Source organism: Delphinapterus leucas, chromosome 1, assembly GCF_059928025.1.
Source record: "Delphinapterus leucas isolate spDelLeu-1000000601 "Yukka" chromosome 1, BTC_Dleu_Yukka2, whole genome shotgun sequence".
NCBI classification, from domain to species: Eukaryota; Metazoa; Chordata; class Mammalia; order Artiodactyla; family Monodontidae; genus Delphinapterus; species Delphinapterus leucas.
Window position 1 is genome coordinate 40,717,414 of NC_143129.1, and position 23,239 is coordinate 40,740,652.

The 23,239-nt window shown below is 40.8% G+C and overlaps 1 protein-coding gene across 1 annotated transcript in view; it reads right to left on the reverse strand.

Moving 5' to 3' along the window:
* Positions 1 to 8,949: 8,949 nt before the first annotated feature.
* Positions 8,950 to 23,239, reverse strand: part of NUCKS1 (nuclear casein kinase and cyclin dependent kinase substrate 1) — a 30,996-nt gene continuing 16,706 nt past the window's right edge. Inside the window, exons 3-7 of the mRNA XM_022593626.3 lie at positions 22,593 to 22,698; positions 19,806 to 19,861; positions 16,247 to 16,399; positions 15,331 to 15,480; positions 8,950 to 14,394 (exon numbers count right to left, since the gene is read on the reverse strand). Coding sequence (XP_022449334.1) covers positions 14,195 to 14,394; positions 15,331 to 15,480; positions 16,247 to 16,399; positions 19,806 to 19,861; positions 22,593 to 22,698 — 665 coding nt within the window. The 3' untranslated portion in view covers positions 8,950 to 14,194. The remainder of the gene's footprint in view (positions 14,395 to 15,330; positions 15,481 to 16,246; positions 16,400 to 19,805; positions 19,862 to 22,592; positions 22,699 to 23,239) is intronic.

Here is a 23,239-nt window from a genome sequence, read left to right on the forward strand (position 1 = left end):
TCCTCTATAGGAGCTGCAGCATCGGAGGGGGAGGGCTGAGTGGGAACTCACACCCCTCCCAACCATCCCCCCTCCTCCCCAGCCCACACTGTTATTGTCCTCTTTCCTAGTCAGAGCAGGGATATTAGATGTTTCTCTATGTTTCCACCATGCACCACCCCCACTGCCTAACGAAGGAGATCTGACCAGCCAAGAGAATGTTGTTCTGAGGCAGGCCTGGCCTGTGCCCTTCCTGGATGTTAGGGCATTCCAACAGAGACCCCTGTCTGGCTCCATCCACAAGTACCAAAATGTACATAAGAATCCTGTTGTTTGCCAGCTATTTCACAAGACAAGTATAAATAAACAGACAGTGCCTGAAGCAAGGCACTTGGGAGGCACAGAGGATAGGCAGCCAGGAGCCTTGAGACAAGTTGGCTGGGTGGTTCCCAGCCCTTCCTCCCATCCCCTCATTCACCTGGACTGCACCATCATCCCACCTGCAAGAGAAAACACAGAGAAATATAATGCCCCTCTGCAGCACGCATGAAGGGCTGTCCCATTCTCGGCAACTGAGGCTGCTTCTTGTTCGTGCTAGTGATGCATTATTAGCTTCTCATCCCACACCCCCCCGCAGCCCCGCCCCCCCGGGGGGAAATACCACCATGAGGCCTCTTGCTGGGCAGTTTCACTTATGGTCCACATAACAACCCTGAGAAGTAGATGTTACTGACATAGTTAACAGTCTGAGAAAACTGAGACTCCGGGAAAGTAAGTGTCTGGTTGGTGGAGAACGAGAACTCAAACCCGGATTCCTGACTTTCTGTCTAAAGTTGTTATTTTTCTTCATTATATCACTCTTGTTCATCTAATTTTGGTCAATTCACTGCTCCCTGATATTTGGGCTACAGGCTGGGTATTCTGGGGAATAGCCTAATGCAATTGATCAATGTTGGCCTTAGTCAATAAAAAAGTAGCAGAAAAATAAAAGTAGCAGAATGTTGTGTTTGTCAGGAGATGTGATCTGGAGCACATTGTTTAACCATCTCTAGACCTCAGTTTCTTCCTCTGTAAATTGGGGATAGTGATACTACCTGGACCTCATGGGACTGTTGTGAGGATTCAATGATAGAAGGGATGATAAACATTCAAGAGGATTCCTTACACATAAGCACTTAAAAACAAGAGGGGTCACTCTTCGTGGCAAAGCGCGGCCTCCTCATTGCGGTGGCTTCTCTTGTTGCGGAGCACGAGCTCTAAGCGCGCGGGCTTCAGTAGTAGAACATGGGCTCAGTAGTTGTGGCTTGTGGGCTCTAGAGCTCAGGCTCAAACGCGGCACGTGGGATCTTCCCGGACCAGGGCTCGAACCCGTGTCCCCTAGCATTGGCAGGCAGATTCTTAACCGCTGCACCACCAGGGAAGTCCTAGTTACTAGTCATTTAACTCTATTACACTGATAAGAAAATGAGTATGTGTATTCTCAATTAAGAATTTCATGTGGAAAACAGGAAAAGAAACAAACATCCCATAACAAATAAATCTCTTTAAGTCTGATTGACACACGCAAGAACTGATTTGGTCTGCCAAGTGATTAGAGAAATGGGGCCCAAGAAGGCAGGCTCCTTATTCTTCATGCTGGCCCTTCACCATTGGATGCTTTCCTATTGAGAACCTGCCTTGTTTGTCTGTCTGCCCCCAGCCCGCATTCTGACTCTACAAGAATGTGCGTGTGTGTGTGTGTGTGTGTGTGTGTGAGAGAGAGAGAGAGAGAGAGAGAGAGAGCTATCCCAGTGTTCAGCTAAGTTTTCTTAATACCATACTCTTAAGAGGGAACAAAATTCCAGTTCTCATGACCTTAAATGCTGACACTTATCCAAAACGCCTAATGAGGAGGAAGCATGTGTCATGCACATTAACAGAGCTCAGAGATGCTAACTGGGTTGAGAAAAGTGAAAATTTTACTAAAGCCCCGATAACCAGTTTTATCTCCTTAGGCAAGATAGCATGACAAGGGGGACTTTCAACTTCTGGGAGTTATCTTATCTACACAAGAAGCGCAAATGGTGTTCTTAAAAATCTGATGGAAGAGAGTATTACAAGATAACAGGCTGCTGACCAGAATTTCAGTATTTGTACAGTCCAACTGTTACTCAACTTATACAAATTGAACTTTTTAAAAAAGGTCTCTGGACTTCCCTGGTGGCGCAGTGGTTAAGAATCCGCCTGCCAATGCAGGAGACATGGGTTCGATCCCTGGTCCGGGAAGATCCCACATGCTGCGGAGCAACTAAGCCCGTGCACCACAACTACTGAGCCTGCGTTCTAGAGCCCCCGAGCCACAACTACTGAGCCCACAGGCCACAACTATTGAAGTCCTCGCACCTAGAGCCCGTGCTCCGCAACAAGAGAAGCCACCGCAGTGAGAAGCCTGCGCACCGCCACGAAGAGTAGCCCCTGGCTCACCTCAACTAGAGAAAGCCCACGCACAGCAACAAAGACCCAATGCAGCCGAATAAATAAATAAATACATTAAAACAAATAAAATATAAAAATAAAAAAAGGCCTCTTCCCTATCTGTTGAAATTGGGTCTTTTTCCCCCACAGACTGAAGAGAATTTGTGGGGGAAGAGGGAGGCATCCATCTTGCAGTTCATCCCTGGGGTTTGGTTGCAAGATGCTCTTCATCTGTAAAGATGAAACAGTAAAAGAAAGAAACATCAGGGTCTCCTGATCCCGGCCCTCCACAGAAAGCATCCTAGTGAGGCTCCAGGATCATGAGAACACAGGCTATCACATTGCAACGGTGAAACAGTTCAGTTGAGCCCTGGGGTTCTGTCCCTGCTAATGGCTACTACAGATAGTGCTGTGGCTTCCTTTCTGGTATTAAACTTGAAAAACCAAAGATACAAACATATAGTGATTTCATACACCAGAAATATGCTCTTGACAAGTATTTCTAATCAGTTTTCCAGTGAAAACGAGTGTTCCCGCATTTGAAATGTATGTCCCATGACTAGGAATATAGTTTGTAACCACTGGGTGGAATTTTTTTTCCTATGAGAAGCTGAAGAAACACTTGAACGCCAATCAGTTCTGTGTACCTCCACTATTAAAAAACCCTTTCACTAGAGTAGGTGACGTGGGAATTACTATCACTCTTCCTTCCCCTCTAAAGCCACCCTACATTATGGACTGGTTAAAGTTTACCCTTTTGCAAGAGTGTTCTCACTAATAAATAACTCATTTGTACTTCAAAGACAAAGCTAAAGGGATTTCAGTTCTGCAGGAATAAGGGTTTCACCGGCCCTGTACCTTGCCTAGAGGTACTTTGCTGCTTTTGAGGCCGGTTAGTCTACAAAGCCAGCAGCAACTTAGGTTCCAGGTGTTACGTGCACACAGCCTCATTCATGCTCACAGCGTCCCTTTGAAGAAGAGGAAAGTCAGTCTCTTATTATCCCCATTTTATAAAAAGGAGAAACAGGCATGGGGTGTGGAGAGGTGGGGGGCTGGGTGGGTAAGTGACTAGCCCAAGATCACTCTAAACAGATCTGCTTCATCTACAACCAGCCACAAAACTTCTCTTAAAGCAGGTCTCAAGATGAGGAAAGGCGATGGGGGGCTTCAGTAAAACAAACTCATGCTTTAGTAGGTGTTACGTGCTATTCTCAACTCTGCTGTTAACACCTGTTACACTTTTTTTTTTTTTTTTTTTTTTTTGGTGGTACGCGGGCCTCTCACTGCTGTGTCCTCTCCCGTTGCGGAGCACAGGCTCCGGACGCGCAGGCTCAGCGGCCATGGCTCACGGGCCCAGCCGCTCCGCAACATGTGGGATCTTCCCGGACCGGGGCACGGACCCGCGTCCCCTGCATCAGCAGGCGGACTCTCAACCACTGTGCCACCAGGGAAGCCCTGTTACACTTTTTATACAGGTCACATGCATTTCCTGGAGTAATCCCATTTTAAATATTTCACGCTTTAGTTCCTTAAACTATAAAAATATCACAGAAATGCTAATACTTTGAGATCCAGACTGTATCTTAGACTTTTTTCCTAATGAGGAGTAGGACAAAACTCTTCATCATACCACAGGTCCCAATTTTGGGTTCGGAATATAGTCACCATAATTTTCATTATTGAAAATGGCTGGCTAATTCAGAGGTGAGCTCTAGAAGCAACAGATGTAGTAGGAATTCCCTTTTCTACTGTCTGGCATTAGGAGTGTGTCCGCGCTTGGACTTGGATCTCCCAGAGCAGGGCACCTGCTTCTCAGCGACTGCTCAGTGCTGTTGACTTTGGAGTGAGTGGCCCGTGAGCCAAATATTAGGTCTTATTACTTCACTTGAGGGCATGAGAAGAGAATGAGGGAAAGCAAGATGAGGAAAGGAGTGACCTGCTTTGTGATAACCCAAGAGTGGCCCATTGTGCAAGGTCTAGGGCAGCAAGCACTCTCTTTGACTAGGCACCGTGTAAATCCTGCATACCTGAGGTCACAGCAGCAGCGCCCCACAGTGGAGCTTTGGAGTCTAAGTTCTGCATTGGTCCAGGTTTACCAGGAAGTGCTATTTATCTTGTACTTGGGCCAACTGTGTGACTCTCTACAGGACAGCTGGTTCCCCAACCACTTCTAGGGCTATCTGGTTCATGTATAAACAATATATTTACCTCAGAAACACTAACGCCATAGAAACTGTTCATTCCCAAAAATACAAAAAAGGAAAAGAGAGATAGTGGTGTATTAGGTCAGAGGCAGGAGGAAAAGACCAAAGAGGAGGAGCTTGGAGTTTGTAACTGAGATGTGGCATGCATTAGATATGAAGTTAGGTTACTGAAGCCCCAGATTATGTTCCAAGATCTAAACAGAATGTTAGCTGAGTCCTCTATGACTCCTAAAGACATTTAGTGTCTTTGAAAAGAGCTTTGCTATTTCATTCTTAACTACTTTAGATGTAAAACCATATTTTTTAAATGATCAGTACCTTATTCCATTAAGTCGTATTAGAGAACCAATTTATAGTCACAAAGTGAGGACCCAGTGTATGTGACTGTCTCTATACACTTTTTGGGTAAAGACAACTGTTTTACGATCTACTTTTTATTAATTATATCACTATACACACTGAGTTCATTGATGAGAATCAATTTTTTTTTTTTTTTTTTTTTTGCTGTACGCGGGTCTCTCACTCTTGTGGCTTCTCCCACTGCGGAGCACAGGCTCCGGACGCGCAGGCTCAGCGGCCATGGCTCACGGGCCCAGCCGCTCCGTGGCACGTGGGACCTTCCCAGACCGGGGCACGAACCCGCGCCCCCTGCATCAGCAGGCGGACTCTCGACCACTGCGCCACCAGGGAAGCCCGAGAATCAATTTTTATCACATAACCAATCATCTAGAGTTACCAAATTGTTATTTCCCCCAAAATTTAGGCCATCGTTTTTCTTGTTCCAGTGACTTTCTACCTCCTTCAGAGCCTTACCTAACTCATCCGCCCTAATCTCATGTACTCAGGAGAGCCTTATGTATTCTTGTTCCCAGTCAAGGTGGAAAAAGTGTCATCCATTAGACACATGACATTCCACATTGGCCAAGGAAGTGGTCTCACACATTCTATTAAAAGGGTTTTTGTGTGTGTGTATGCCCATCTCTCTGTACATATGTATTCAGCTTAATAGCTAAAACATTACCAATAATAATAATATATATGTGATCTTCCTTGATCTACTACTTATTCCTTAAAGATAGATTTTAATTTTTATTTATTTTAAAATTAATTAGCTTATTTATTTTTGGCTGTGTTGGGTCTTCGTTGCTGCACGCGGGCTTTCTCTAGTTGAGGCGAGCGGGGGCTATTCTTTGTTGCAGTGCGCGGGCTTCTCACTGCGGTGGCTTCTCTTGCTGCGGAGCACGGGCTCTAGGCACGCAGGCTTCAGTAGTTGTGGCATGCAGGCTCAGTAGTTGTGTCTCGATGGCTCTCGAGCGCAGGCTCAGTAGTTGTGGCGCACGGACTTAGTTGCTCCAAGGCATGTGGGATCTTCCCGGGCCAGGGCTCAAACCCATGTCCCCTGCATGGGCAGGCGGATTCTTAACCACTGTGCCACCAGGGAAGCCCCCAAAGTTAGGTTTTTAAACAAATCACTTCTGGGTGCCAACTTAGAGCTAAATCAAGGCAAACTATTACTTTTTAACATTTTATATTATCATATTTTTAAGTAATTATTTTCTTTACTAGGATGTAAACTCTGGCTGCACTCTCATTCTCTGACCTCAGAATCAACACAGCATTTATTTCACTATATTTGTCCAGGACTTTAATATTGAAACAGGGGTTACACCCACGAGCAATGCTGATTTCTCCTCACGGTGGCCCAGCCAAAGCATCTCGAATGGGTACCTGTCCATTATACTAAAATAATGGAGGGAAAGAGAAGCATGCCAGCAAGATAAAGGAATACAAGGTACCATGTTACCTTGAAAAGAAGTCTCAGTATTGCTGTACACGAACATGTTACCAGTGCTGCCTGTGCAAGAAATGAGGCTTTTGAACTGGAGGGCAATTCCAAAAGGCAACACCTGTTTCCAAACGGGGCCAAGAGTTCACAGATGCATCTTTTTTTTAACATCTTTATTGGAGTATAATTGCTTTACAATGTTGTGTTAGTTTCTGCTTTATAACAAAGTGAAATCAGCTATACGTATACATATATCCCCATATCTCCTCCCTCTTGCGTCTCCCTCCCACCCTCCCTATCCCACCCCTCTAGGTGGTCACAAAACACAGAGCTGATCTCCCTGTGCTATGCAGCTGCTTCCCACTAGCTAGCTATTTTACGTTTTGTAGTGTATATATTGTCAATGCCACTCTCTCACTTCGTCCACAGATGCATTTTTTTTTTCACAGATGCATTTTTGAAATCTCAACATACACTTTCATCTTTTAGAACTGTTAAAAGGGAACAACACAAGCAGACAGATGTGCATGAATTGAGATCCTATTTTTGCACTTGAAATCAGAAAATATTGCTGCAGTGGGCACACTGATCACAGAACATCTCTAGCCCAAGCAGGTGGTAGAGTGTCCCGAAAACCTGTGGTCGCTGAGCCCAGGAGTCGGTATCTAAAGATGAGATGGGGTAAGCAATGGTCCCAGTAGCTAAGTATATGGAGGACAAATACCGCCCTCTACTGGCAAAGGATAAGGGCGGTGCAGTCAAGATGACATATTTTCCTCTGTATAGCCATTACCTTAAAACATAATCAAAAATAAAAAGAAATGAAAGTTTTTACATAAGTTGAAGCTTCGTATGCAGGGACCACAGGGATTTTCAAGTAAATTTAAGTATTTAATGAGAAATTTTCGTATCTCATTGAAAAGACATTTTTCCCATTAAATCTTTGATGTAACTCACGGGACTGGTTCAAGTATCTCTGTTACTTAGTGACACTGAACAACAGCAATATGTTCAAAAGTTTATTATCAGTAGGAAGCCCCAAGGGACGCATTTACATAAGATAATGGGAGCTGGTTTTAGAACAGCTGTGACAACTTAAAGAACGACCTGATTCAAGCCTTGTACCACATACTAGCCACGTCAAATCACATCCTGAGCCAGTTTATTTTCTACAGAATTGGAGGAACAACACCTGAGCAGTCACAGTTGCTGGGAAAACTGAATAAGGTACTATGTAAATAAAAAAGCTTCATAAACTGCAAAGTGCTGTACAGCTACAGTGTTAAGTTACTGTAGAGTTAATGCTCATGGATAGGAGTCGAGTGAGGGAGTTCCGAATGGTTTTTTACCAAACCCAACCTCTATGAGTCTGTTTGTCTACCTGATGGTTTTTTTCTTTTTTAAAATTTATTTACTTTTTACTTTATTTTTGGCTGAGTTCGGTCTTTGCTGCTGAGCGAGGGCTACTCTTCGTTGCAGTGCACGGGCCTCTCATTGCGGTGGCTTCTCTTGTTGCGGAACACGGGCTCTAGGCACGCAGGTTTCAGTAGATGTGGCTCGCGGGCTCTAGAGCGCAGGCTCAGTAGTTGTGGTACATGGGCTTAGCTGCTCCACGGCATGTGGGATCTTCCCGTACCAGGGCTTGAACCCATGTCTCCTGCATTGGCAGGCGGATTCTTAACCACTGCGCCACCAGGGAAGCCCTACCTGATGGTTTTTGAAGTCCTTTAAACCAGACTCTATTTCTTCAGCATTGTACTGAAACAGAAATTTGATAATGTTAATCATAAAACACCTGAAGATTATGAGGAAAAGTGGCTGGTTAACGTTCTTCTGAAGTAAACTTTGACCTGGGACAAACAACAATGTAAGAAATAAATGCCAAGTTAGCTAGTCACTAAAGGGTAACAGCATGCAAAAAGCACTTAATTTCAAAGCCAAGGTGAGTTTGTATGTTAATTACAATATTCAGATGACAAGGCAAGAATGTAAACAAGGGGAAAGGTTGAAAAGGATAAAATCCCTAATAGCTACAGTATCTTGTACCATATTCTCCATCTAAGAGGTAATACTTAACTATAAATTGCAAGATAGTGTAATTTTTATAGGTATTTGAAATTGAACGCAGATGTCTGTTTTATGAGTATAAACACTATCCTTTATTATATATGATTAAAGAATTTTTCCCTCCATAAGACTTCATAACCTGGACATGAACACAAGAAACAACGTTAACTAGGGATCCTCATGCACCAAGCCCAGTCAATGCTCCCTTGATTAATCAAAAGTTAACGAATATACTGCCTCTCTTGATTCCTTACTCCGAAGTACTAATTAAGACAAGGCATACTTTTCTTGTTACCAGCACCAGTGATGGTCACTGCTAATTTCTAAAGAATTCATTCAGATAGTGGGTTCCCCCTAAAGTCAGGCTGGACTGGGAGCTGACAGACCAAGGTGGTCAGCTGTATAGTAAGTCAGTGTATTTGCTTGAGAGTATTACAAGAAGTACACAGAGCACGCATCTGGGTTACAAAAGCCCTTTTATAAAGCCATTTTTAAACAAAACAAAAAAAAGTTTACAAAAGAAAAAAAGATACAGAAAAAGAATAACTTGCTTCATGTGTCCCAAAAAGAGAAAAAAATAAAAGGGACAATGCCAACATGCTCAACAATAAAGGGTTCTTTTTCTTATTTTTTTAATACAAAATACAAGCAAAGGATACACATACTTAAAACAGAGCTCAGGAACAGACACGCAGTCCTGGAAACCCTTCAATAAGAGAAAGCAGGAATTTGTTTTTTTCTTTGTCTATGTAGATACATACAGAGACTGGGATATGTAAAAATTAAGTATCACAAAAGACCATCACACAAGTCTACCAATGCATGTTGCATCTATAATTCACGAACATGGTCAACAAAATCATGTTCACTTCAACCCCTTTTCATTTAAATTAAAAAAAATTTTTTTTAAAATAAAGTGGTTACATTCAAACTTTAACTTCCTTAGTACCATGCTGCAGATTTCAGCACTGTTAAGGTATTGCAAGAATGCCCAACCCTCGGTGTCTGATCACATGTACCCAGCAACACTGCAGTATTAAGGGATGCCCTGGTCTCAGCCCAAGGACAATTAAATACATTTAAGCAGGTTCTTCTCTTTTACCCTTCCTGCTCAGAACGTAAAAGGTTAAGGACTACAATTAAGGAAGACTGGGAATTTTAGAGCTGGCAAAATGAAGTCTGAAAGATGAATTAAGGTGAACAATTACTGAGAACCTGGCTGTTGCTTAACCTGGCAAGTCTTAAGTCTTTCCTTCAACCTTGAGGGAATCAGGTGTAGAAGGTTTGCTGCAACATGTTCTTGGTAAACAAACTAAGTAGAGCTCTTATTTACAAATCTTGTAACAAATAATTCTGGAGGAAAAAAAGAAAAGAATTCACTAACTTCCAGAAGACAAAGGTTTAACTGCCAGACATGTAACACACACACACTCACACACACGCCCACACAATACTTCAGGGGTTTTTATACAAGTTATTTAGGGCATAAGCTGAGTACTATACCCCTACACCCCACCAAAAAAATCCCAATTTTACCCTCCCCCCATAATCTAGAAAACCCTCCCTTCACCCCTGATGTACAAAGTGTGTGCACAATGGTGGCATTCCACCAGCCACAAAGCATGCTCAAACAGATGTCGCCAGTTCAGTCACTCCACTGGCATGGCAACAGGCAGGTTTACAAGATTTTTCCCAATAGTGGTTAATACACAGCACCACTGTGAATTTTGTGAATTAGGCTTTGAAAAAAAGTGTCATTTAGGGATTTGGGACTCAAAAAGACTCATTTTGTATCAAGCTTATCTCAAGAAAAAGGGAAAATGAGTTGCACGTTGAAATTTGGCTATGGGTAGTTTGATATCCCAATATTCAAATAAACTAACTCCCTTTTCAAATAAATCCAGCTCCATGCACAGAGAAAAGGACAACTCTCCAACCTCAAGAGCTATCCCGTGACAGAAAGTGTCACTCCTTCTACGTATCTGTCTCTATGCCATAAAAACCACAGGCCAGGTTTCTTCCTTTCCAAACTCCTAAAGTGATAGTTTCTTCTCCTCAGCATAGCTCCTGGCGATGCAGGCACAGAAAGAACTGCTCAAATCAAAACTCCCTTTCTTCATAAAAGCCACAACGGCCACATGACCTTTAATAAAGCTTTCCCTGTTGCTCCTGCCTTTCTAACACTCTCAAAACATCTCCTAGGGAAAGGGAAAAAAGCACTATTCCCTTTCCTCAACCACTAGTCTAAAAGCCACTTGTTATTGAATGTTCATGGATTAAAAAAAAACAAAACGTTAAAAAAAGTGTCAAGTTCAGTTTAGTTGATATCCACAAGAATGTCAAAAACTACTGGATTGTAACCTCAAATTCCACTCTTGATTAGTTACCTGTAAGAAAATGCTGTGAACCAGTACCAAGAGTAAGTACTGAACTGAGGGTTGAACCTGGAGCAAACCAGTTATTGTGAGAAAAAAAAAAAGTATCAAAGCTCCAACATGGGAAATCAACTATTATTCTTCCAGATTTAAAGATTTTTCACTCACTACCTCCATAGAGGAGGACACAGCCATTAATTTTCCTACATGGACTCAATAGGGCATGGAGGGATGAAAGGCAGAGATGTGTTAGAAAGCAGGACAGATATACCATTACTGAAATTAAAATGTATCCTTTGGGCCCACTCCATTGATTATAATCTGAGGTGGGGAAGGCTAAAAGCAGCAGCAGGCTACAAATAGATTTAATACGATGGAAGCTACCCATTTCTGGGGGTGTGTGGTGTGTGTGGTGTGTGTGTGGGTGTGTGTGCGTGCGCGTGTGCGTGCGTGTTGGGGAGGTCTCAAAAAAGGAATCTTAAGTACTAGAACGAAGTGTCAGTTAGCATAGCTGCCGAAATCCATGTTCCAGAGGTAAACCTAACAGAGCTAACATAGAGAACTGAGATAATACAAACAAGCGCGTTCAAAGTGAATGTCCCACTTCCTGAGCACTGCAAGACAGTGAATGCTGCCACCTCACCATAGGCACACTAGAGAAAGAGGGCATTTAGTCAAGGGTGGTGCCAATGGCCAGTCGCTATCAGCTTATCGCTTGTAACCTGTTCTGACATCACTATCAAGCCTGACTACTGAGCACCTGTTTCCAGTTGAGACACCACAACTGTCCTATTGGCATGCATGATTTGAGGGGAAGGCCAGAGTGTTTTAAATCATTAGCAAAAAGTGGAGAAAACAAAGGTCATTCAGAGCCTGTCTTTCTTGGGGACACAGATCCTTTGTCCAGTCTATTAGAAATATATAATACATTTTTCAATCTCATGAATTAATCTTTAAAAAAGGAATCCCAAACAAAAAGCCCAACCAAACGCACACAAATAACCTAGAAGATGTGATTACCCCTAAAGGATGTGCATATATCACAGAGATGTTAGTGCAGATTAATATATTACAGAGACGGTGTTACATAAAATACCAAGGCTAAAGTTTTAAAAGACACTTGCCCCCAATCTTCACGAAATATAATCTAAGGAAAGCACAAATGTTACTAGGAATGTAAGACTCAAAGTTATAAACCGCTACAAATAGAAGTGCATGGTGGAAACACTGATAGGTTTTTTCAGTACGTGAACACAAGCCTTCTTGTTAAAATACCTGAACAAACCCATATAGCAAATAGAATAATCTTTAACACCTCATTACAAAGTTCACAACTATAAAGTTAACCTTCACGAAAGATAATAATCCAATTGCTACTTAATGTTCAAGTTTTGCGTTTTTGGCCGAGTACTAAAATCTCCAAATTCATTCTTTAACACGCACAGTGCCAACAGTGAGATGACTCTCTGCCACTGGGAGCTTTCTTAAAAAAAAAGAAAAAAATCACAGAATAAGGATATTCCTTACACTGTCTTAAAAATCAGAGTAAAAATATTCCTTAAATAACCTTTGTTCTATGAACATCTGTAAGAACCAGGCTGTATGAGAGAAAACTATGTAGTAACTCAATAGGTAAAAGAAAACTGCGCAGTAAATATTGAGGAAGCAAATCTAGATAAAAAGGCAGAGGTTAAATTTCACTGATTTTTCGACTTATTAGCACACTAAGACCCCCTAAACCTTGTTCCCATTAGCTCATGGTACCAGAATGTGGAGGAGCAAACCCACAGATCTGTCTTGTGACTGCCTTCGTAAGGCATGTAACAGGCTGTTATCAACTACACACAGACCTCCTGAACACATGGTTTCTCCAGCCCCTCAGAGCCCCTTAAACTCCTGCTTTAAGCAACATGAGCAGTGAGCAAGGGCACCAGTAAAAAGATAACTGCTGACTGAATAGTGTTGGAGCAGCATTTAACATACTCCCGTCAAGCACAGGAGGTAATGTAAGTGAAGAACAGAGCCAGGAGAACTCGTGTCCGAGAGCAGGGCTGGTACACATTAGTGGTGGGGCTGTGCAGTAGTGTCCTATGTCCTAGCAGGAATCCAAGAGATGACTTCATACCATGTTTCTACGAAGAAATGGGAAGACAGGGGTATGAAAAGGAAAACGCTCTATCCCCAGATAAAAACAGAGCATGGTTCATGGGATCTGAATGCACATTTATGGCATACAAGAATTTCAATTCTCTGTTCTCATAAAGCAAAAATGTCAAGTCTTTGTGATTGAGTTTCACATTAACTGGTACTTTATTTGCTTAAAACCTAAACATTGTCAGTTTGAGAAGAAATCCACTGTGATATATAGATCTCCCCATTTAAATTCTAGGGTTTCTTCTTTTGATCCTTGGTAAAATTTTATCCAAGAAACAGAATAGATACATATATATATTTTAAAACATGAACCATTAGAGAATGAAATAGAAAATCAAGAGAGATTTAAGTTTTGGCGGCCCTTGCTTTTTTTTTTTTTTTTTTAAAGTTCCTTAAAGACTGTAGCAGGATAAAGGATCACTGGCTCCGAGTCTCTTAGAGATAACAAGTGATGAAATTAAAAAAAAAATAACCCACACCCTCAAACAAGGTCAGGTAACCTCAATTCCCTGTGCTGCCCCAGGATAAAAAAACATGAATACTTTTAGTAACAATTCTGAATTCATCTTTATCTCCTACCTACCCCATCAGTGGAAGTTTAAAGTCATGATTTTTCTAGACATCCATATTTTTGTATATAGAATATAAACTTGTATTAGATGACGACTGTTTTCTTAAAAAGTTCAGGTAGAGAAACAATCATTTTTGACTAAAACCTTCTATGTTTTCTGATTACTGTTTAACTTGCTACCATTTAGCAAAAAGCAAAATTTCCATAGTGTTCACCTCAAATCTTATTGCTTTACAAATGTGGCATACCCTCCATTAAAAATAAAAAGATGAAGCAGTCAATCCAGTGATTAATTTAACATGGCTTTCATTGGGAAAGAGGGGGAGGGGAAAGAGGGGGTCGTGACAAAGAGACCCATAGACAAAAAAGGTAAATTAAACATACAATGGTTTTCTTAAAAAAAAAAAAAAAAAAAAGGAAAGAAAAAGAAAAAGTTATTTTCAACAAAAGGAAAAAAAAAAAGCATTGAAAGCCCATGAGTCAAGCCATAGCCAAAACCATATTCTATCTTAAGTAGGTTTTCTTTTTTTTTTCCCTCTTTTTTTCTTTTTTCTTTTTTTTTTCTCTTTTTTTAATAAAATCTCTCCCCAAACCATCATCACTTTTAATCCTCCCCAGACTGGGCTTCATCTTCAGACCCTTCATCCCCAGATTTCTCAGGTGGAGGGCTTGCAGATGTTTTCTTTTCAGGAGGGCTTTCTGGTTCCTCGTCTTCTTCTTTGGGAGAAGGAGTCTTTTCCTTTGATGCCTTTGAAGCTGTGGGGCGACCCACTTTCCCTTTGCCTTTCACAGGGCTTGGCGTCACTGAAAGAAGAAAAATACCAATTTGGGGAAGGGAAGAAAGCATCTTTAACAAAATCAGCTACTAAAGAAAATCATCTGTAAGAAAAAAATCTATAAAGACAACACCCTAACTTACTAAAAATGAAGGTGGGTGCTAGTTTCCAAACCCTTTTAACCAACACTGTAATGTTATGTTAGCAGTAATGTTTACAATAGAGAAACAGGATGCTATAGAAACTGCACATCATCCTTAGTGGCTTGTGAAACTGAAAATTGTTTATGTTTAAAACTTGGGTGAAGAAGAGGGGATGCAACTTAACCTGAATAGAAACTAAAGCCATCAAATAACTTTCAACAGTTCCATCATTACTAACAGTAAGACATGATGAGTAAAAGTTCTATTTGCTAGAATAAAGAAAAAGCAAATCCAGCTTTCTGATTTAATCACAAACTAGCTTCAAATAGGAGAATACCTGGTAGAAACCACAAGGGCCTAAAGAAAATGAATCTTTGCTGTCAAGTGTGGTTTTATTTTGCTAGCACAGAGGATGGTGTAGGGATCAGAACACAGAACTTAAATGTATTACTGTAGGTGTGTATTTTCACAATTTCAAGTCTTTACTAGCTGCTGGGATTGTGATATCAGTGGGGAAAAAGGGCAGTAACAGCTATGCTGGTGGGGTGTTTCTACCACTGTACCTGACACTAATAGGTCATTCCCAAATCTTGCCTCTCGTATGGCAGTAGTTGAAGAACAGGGCTAAGCCACCAGAATTTCAGAGGGGCTGGAGTCCTTATTAATAAATAAGGGATACTTCCAGGTATAGAACACAGGATCCTTTTATTTTTGTTAAGTACGTGGCCAATGCCAAGCCCTAATGAAGAACTTCTGTAGAGGTTTATTGGTTCTTCACATTTTTCAAAGCAGTAATTTAATCTGACTTCTGCAGAGCTCACCTGTGGCCTTTAGCCTGGGTTTGGGCATTTTCTTTTCTTTTCTCTCAGGCTTGGACTTCTTAACCATCTTTTTGTTTTTCTTTTTTGAACTGCCATAGTCACTATCATCATCGTCTTCCATTAGGAAATCCTCATCACTGCCGGAATCTTCTGAGAGGAAAGAAGAATTTCAACGTCCAACTTAATGTATACAGCCTTCCAAGTGAACAAAGGGAGAGAGTGCTAAGAATGGAGAATGGATTTGGAAGTCAAACACTCTTGGATTCTATTTGCAGATACTACCAATCTGGTTGGAGCTGTCACTGGCCCCACCTGTAAAATGGTTTAGCACACACCATGAGGGTTACATGACTGACTTGTTTGAAGAGTACGTTGAAAACAGGAAAAGATAAGACTTAATCTGGATAAAAACTGAAGCCATCAAGTAACTTTTGGTAGTTCCATCACTCCTATATAGTCCTGATGAGACTAGGGAAATGAAACAACTGATTTGGTGTGTTTGGCCCAAGTATAAACAAATGAAGTAAGGAAACTACATACAAAGCAGATATACATGTAATTAATTAATCTGAGTAACCCATGAAACATCTAAATTTAGTTAACACTGTTTTTTTGCAAGGAGAGGTCTACACCCTTCTCCAGCAAGCCAAAATACAAATCTTAATCACAACACCCACCATGTAACTGTTAGTCTAACAACTGTTCATTCAGTATTTGACTAGAAATGATGGACATAATGATCATGGGAATCTCTGAACCTTATAAAATATACATAGATATCAAAACGGTCATCTCTTTTAATAGTTAGTATCTAATTTAAGCGACTGATTTTAACACTGAGCATCCACAAAAACGTGGAAGTAATCGAGGTCACAAACTACAACCATGACCAAAGTAACAAGGCAGCTTTACGTACTCTCCTGGAATGGCACCTCATCCTCTTCTTCTTGTTCTTCTTCACTGCCCACATCCTCCATGAGCATCTCCCTCTGTTTAGAGGCTGCTTTAGAGGCTGCCTGCCGTTGCTGGCGCACATTTTTATGATCTTCTTTTTCATCTTCACTGTCCTCTGCAATATCCAAGTTATAATGCAATGATCAAAGAGTTATGGGTTTGACAGCTGACTAGAAAAGCCGATATGAGATATAACCTGCAGCTTTATTTCATTCAAAAAGGGTAAATTTTATCCCTAAAAATTTCTACAAAATACACAAAAGAGCTAAAATTCAAAGAATGAGCTTGAATAAGACTCTGCACCCACTAGCACATATGAAATAACTCAGGCATGTAGTTCTAAGTAATAATAAAGCTGAATTAAGGTGTGAGCACATGTTTCCTATAACATACTTTAAACTTGTATCATTGCTTTGCCCTGAAATTCGCAATCACATTCAAACCTATCTACACAGTTTTTAGAAACTAGTTAGAAAAATATTTTTAAATAGTAGAACGGGGAACATTGTCTTCCAATGATATTTATTCTAAGATACAAAACATACAGAATCTAAAATAATGCCAAACTACTATCCTTTTCAATGAATGAGGTGTGGCCATTTCAGTTTAGAGGAGATTGAGGGCAATCTTTAAAACACATATTAAAATCAATTAGATCTCAATACAATTTTATAAAAAAAATTACTTTCATATACTATAGTTTATTAATTAAAAGTTGTTTTCAACACACAGTTGTGGTTGTGCATAAATCTGGTTAAACAACAGGATGCCAGCCTACTGGCTCTAGACCAAGTTATATTTTTATTAGTCTCTACCTACAGCCCTTCTGGACTCTGAGGCTCTCTTATTCTGTTAAGGTTTAGCTGTTACTCTTCCAGAAACACTCGGTTCTTATAAGCTTTGCCATGGTCAGTGTTCAAGTCATCACTTTCACTACCCAAAACCTCACCTGAAGACAAATAGACACACGGAACGGAACTGACTTTGGTAGACTCAAAACTAAACGCACCTCACAGTAGCTTAACACTCGTACAGAGTTATTCATCTTGAATTGCTCAAATGCTTACAAATGTAAGAGATTCAACTTAGGATTCACAAGGCAGATGAATAAAAGTGTACGTTACATTATCACAACAGCACTAGTGCAAAAGGTTAATATAATTTATTTTCAGACAATTAGCAGACTTGAGAAAAAAACAAACGCAAAATAGCTCAGTGGAGGGAATCCAGTGGAACTCTGTCTACCCTCTCTACATATTAGCTAAATAGCAGTCTAATTTTTTTTTTTAAATGTCGGTTCATTGGTTTGTTTATTTATTTATTTTTGGCTGTGTTGGGTCCCCATTTCTGTGCGAGGGCTTTCTCCAGTTGTGGCAAGCGGGGGCCACTCTTCATCACGGTGCGCGGGCCTCTCACTGTCGCGGCCTCTCTTGTTGCGGAGCATAGACTCCAGACGCGCAGGCTCAGTAGTTGTGGCTCACGGGCCTAGCCGCTCTGCGGCATGTGGGATCTTCCCAGACGAGGGCTCGAACCCGTGTCCCCTGCATCGGCAGGCAGGTTCTCAAGCACTGCGCCACCAGGGAAGCCCAGCAGTCTCATTTAAAGGGGGATCCAGGGCTTCCCTGGTGGCGCAGTGGTTGGGAGTCTGCCTCCCGATGCAGGGGACGCGGGTTCGTGCCCCGGTCCGGGAGGATCCCACATGCCGCGGAGCGGCTGGGCTCGTGAGCTGTGGCCGCTGAGCCTGCGCGTCTGGAGCCTGTGCTCTGCAACGGGAGAGGCCACAGCAGTGAGAGGCCCGCGTACTACAAAAAAATAAAAATAAAAAAAAAAATAAAGGGGGATCCAGGAAGGCAAAAGCAGGGGAATATAGACCACAACTAAAATGGTTGGGAGCAAGATGGGATAAACTCTCAATTCCTTTAAGAGTTACATTTTAAAAAACAAATACCAATGAGTCATCAGGATTTAACATTTAATTTAGTCAGTTCCTCATTAATTCTTTTTTTTTTTTTTTTTTTTGCGGTACGCGGGCCTCTCACTGTTGTGGCCTCTCCCGTTGCGGAGCACAGGCTCCAGACGCACAGGCTCAGCAGCCATGGCTCACGGGCCCAGCCGCTCCGCGGCATGTGGGATCTTCCCGGACTGGGGCACGAACCTGTGTCCCCTGCATTGGCAGGTGGACTCCCAACCACTGCGCCACCAGAGAAGCCCCTCATTAATTCTTTTAATTTAGAATTCTTACAAAAAAACTTTCTCTGTGGCTACTGTTTCAAAGGTCTACTTCCCAGCTAAAAAGAGTCAGATTGAAACTAATCGTTGTTTGCTTTCCAACCTGGAGTCATCACTCCCCCTTTCTCTTATTATTCTATTTAGTTTGATATCTTTTATTTGTTCATGTAAATGGTTTTCAATTTTGACTATGCATGAGAATAATCTGTAAATACTTATACAAAACAAAGCCCCAACATCTCACCTAGACCTTACTGAATGAGAAGTCCTGGGATGGGATGAATACTAAGTACATTATAAAAACCTTCATATCAGACTTCCCTGGTGGTGCAGTGGTTAAGAATCCGCCTGCCAATGCAGGGGACACGGGTTCAAGCCCTGGTCCGGGAAAATCCCACACGCCGCGGAGCAACTAAGCCGGTGTGCCACAACTACTGAGCCTGTGTGCCACAACTACTGAGGCTTGCGCGCCTACAGCCTGTGCTCCACAACAGGAGAAGCCACCGCAGTGAGAAGCCCGCACACGGCAGCGAAGAGCTGCCCCCGCTCGCCACAACTAGAGAAAGCCCGCGTGCAGCAATGAAGGCCCAATGCAGCCAAAAACAAATTAATTAATTAATTAGAAAAACCAAAAAAAAAAAAAAAACAAAAAAAACCTTCATAGGGACTTCCCTGGTGGTCCAGCGCTTAAGACTCTGCACTCCCAATCCAGGGGGCCCGGGTTTGATCCCTAGTCAGGGAACTAGATCCCACACGCCGCAATGAAGATCCTGCACGCGGCAATGCAACTAAGACCTGGCGCAGCCAAATAAATTTTTTTTTTTTTTTTTTTGAAACCTACAAACAGGGCTTCCCTGGTGGCACAGTGGTTGAGAGTCCGCCTGCCGATGCAGGGGACACGGGGTCGTGCCCCGGTCCGGGAAGATCCCACATGCCGCAGAGCGGCTAGGCCTGTGAGCCATGGCCGCTGAGCCTGCGCGTCTGGAGCCTGTGCTCCGCACGGGAGAGACCACAGCAGTGAGAGGCCCGTGTACCGCAAAAAAAAAAACCCAAAAACAAAACCTACAAACAAACAAAAAAAAATAAAACAAAACAAACCTCCTTCATAGGAAACTGTAATAAGCCACCAGGATTGAGAACCACTGTGAGCTCTTTGAAGATGAAAACACATAATGTTTGTAATGCAGCATTTACCACAGAGCCTGGCATTATAATAAAGCCACTTATTAAAATGCCCAATAAATAAATATATAAATAGAATTACACCTATTACATTAAAAATTCTTTACTACCTGCTGAGTGAGAATCATCCTTCTTGGTCTTCACATCTTTTTCTTCTGAGTCCTCACTGTAAGCGGAAGGGGGAAAAGATGAAAAATCTTAGATCAAAATCCAAGTGAACGTAAATCTCTGGTATCTGACTGGAGAAGAACGCCGAAGAAAACCTCTTTTATACATAAAATATTCAAACAGATGCTGAGGAGTGGAACTGCTTGCTTGCATTATTTCCCTACTTCATAGGAATGCTGGTGATTAAGAACAATTTTATCTACTTTTAGAAAACATTGCTCCCTCTGAAGACCCAAAGGAAAAAAAGAAAGTATCTCAAACACAAGCTAAAAACTTTTCACCTATGGATAAGACCTGGTTCAGGAACATTTACTAAGAAAAATTTTTTGTTGTCAGAGGCAAAGTATGAATATACTGAAAATAAATTATATAATGTATCAATGGTGGTAAAATAGGCAAGTAAATGGATAGCCCCAAATATAGATGTAGAAAACACCTTTATAATTATTAAAGGAAACTGGAGTTTAGTTATATAAATTACAATATGCCTAAAAAAATTATCTAAAACAAAATGAAAACAAATCAATTAATTAATTACCTCCTAATATTAATATTTAGGATCCAATATTTCTATACATCAGAAACCTCAACACATAGGCCTGCCTTGTATCATGGAGAAAATAAAAGTGAGCTAAAGGTCACTGCAGAGTAAAATAAGAAGTTAACGAGCTTCAATGGAAAGTTTTATAAAATAACTTTTTAGGTCACAAAGATGCACATTTTATATCTTCACAAATCTTAAATTGGAAATCTGGGTTCTAGTGTTCTGTCTTTGTCATGAATTATTTAGTTGTATGATCTTAGGCAAATCACTTGTACTCTTCAGCGCTAAAATTTTATGATTCCATGAGAAATTCTGACAAACAAAAAAAGAAAGTCACATAAAAGTTGATAGCTTTCTTTTCTCAAACAGCAGATCCTGTAAATCTCTTTTGGTATTCCTGTAATTTAGACCACACTCAAATGACCACCTATTGAACCCAAGATTCCTAAGCAAAAAGAAAAACCGAACACATTTACTAAGTAATCTGATCCAAATATACTATAATTCTGAAACCTATGACTGTTCTATATAAATATTTTATGCAAAGTAAGCATTTAATTCACAAGTCTATTACAATGATGAAGAACGGTATCATTTCCTCTAGTTCTTTTATTATTGAGTTTATAGAGACCATTAATCCTTGAGCACCATTACAGTGAAGTCAAGTAAAAGCTAAACTTTTACTTGACTTCACTGTAATGGTTTAAGTAGAGACCAACACAAAAAGCAACATAATATTGGTCTAAGGGAATAAACGTACAAGGCACTTAATACAAATGGCAACAAAAGCTATATTTATTTCAACCATTCCTGGACACTTAGCAGAGAGTAATAAAGCCAGATGACTGCAACAAGGAAAAATTTAGGCTAGATATCAATTATATTGATGAGACATTACAAGAGGCCATGAAGATGCTCATTCCTAGGAGAAATAAAATAAATATAATGAAAGATAGTTCTAAGTTGGGCTGCTATATAAAACTGGATTAGAGAGATATATTATGAAACTATGGAAAATGTGTCTCCCTACAGTATAATTTTGTCTTATTTTTCCTCAAAATTTCTCCAGATTTCTGAAATTCTCCAGGAAAGAAAATACTAGATGTTAGCGATTCAAGCAAACAGAAAATACTTAGGTACATTTATTAATTAGTATTATTTTTACAAACTTAGTGTTCTGTGAATTCAGAATGGAAAGATTTCTGCCTAGGAATTATAGTGGTTTTAGTGCTCAAAAGTAAATAACTTAGAAGAGCTAGTGAGAATTATTATTTCATTTCTTTGAACTGCTCATACTTAATAGTACTGTTTGGAAGTGGTATAGCCTAATGGTTAAAAAAATGGACTTTGGAGTCCAACAGACATGGTTTCAAAACCTACTGGTCTATTTGCTGGTCCTTGGATAAATCACTGACCCCTCTAAGTTAATATTACTTACCCTAATAAAGGTTTTGTGAGAATTAAATGATAATGGATATAAATCAGCATATAATAGATACTGGCACATAAGAATCATAAACGGTAACTATCATCACCACCACCACGACCACCACCACCGTCAAGGAGGTCTTAAAGTTATGCTACACTGAGTACGAGAGTGAATCAATGTGTATAGCTGTAAGAGCAGAGATGAAAGCTACAATACCCTTGTCTCATGAGGCAATTACAGTTAAAAATACAACTCATCTGAATTCATTTATAAAACTAAGGGAAAGGAAACAGCCCAAAATGATTAAATTATTTAAACAAAGTAGAATTGACTACAGATAGTAAAACTTGGCAGGCAATGCAACATTCTATAAGCTTTAGTTATGATTCTACCAATGATTTGTGACTGAATAGGAAAGGCCACTTATTCTTTGGCATTTCTACAATGAAAATGCCAATACTAACCTTGGGCAACAAATTATATACTTAAACAATCTTTCTGCCTGTGTTCAGAGGTTTGAAGTAGCACCAAAGTCATTCTGGCATACTTGCAGCTCACCTTGGATTCCATGACCTTAAAGAGGCTAACCTCTAGACTCAGAAGCACTGTCTGAGATGACATGAAACATGCAAAACAACATTAAGTGAACAATAAGCACTTTCCCAAAGTAACTGAAGATTCTACCAATTTAGAGACCAGACACTATCCTCATCTGAGTGGTGACAGGGTAAGAAGAATCAGACTTATGCCTCTTACCTATCTTCCTGTGAATTCTTTCCAGATCGCCTCTTATTTTTAGCTTCTCGGGGAGATGATCGAATTTTCTTAGCTGGAGGGCCCGAATCTCTTCCATAATCTTCATCTAAACAAAGTATTTTTCAAATTCAATGAACTATATTATGATTTTTACATGTCAAAATTACCACTCTATTTACTGATAATTCTCTCATGCTATTTAAAAGGTGAGAGGGCAGAATTTCCTAAATAATTTTCTTTCATTAAAAAAAAAATCGGGCTTCCCTGGTGGCGCAGTGGTTGAGAGTCCGCCTGCTGATGCAGGGGTCACGGGTTCGTGCCCCGGTCCGGGAAGATCCCACATGCCGCAGAGCGGCTGGGCCCGTGAGCCATGGCCGCTGAGCCTGCGCGTCCGGAGCCTGTGCTCCGCAACGGGAGAGGCCACAACAGTGAGAGGCCCACGTAACAAAAAAAAAAAAAATCTTTTCTACTCCAGTTCCACCTTAACTCAATCATTTCCATTTTTGCATATCACTCTCTAGTCCTCATGTGTATATTTTAATATACCCACAGTCAAATATCTTACTTTATATTCTAGCCTTTTTTTTTTTAGCCTTTTAATTTGTTAAAGACTTTTACACGTTTCCACATCTTCATATTTATTTGGA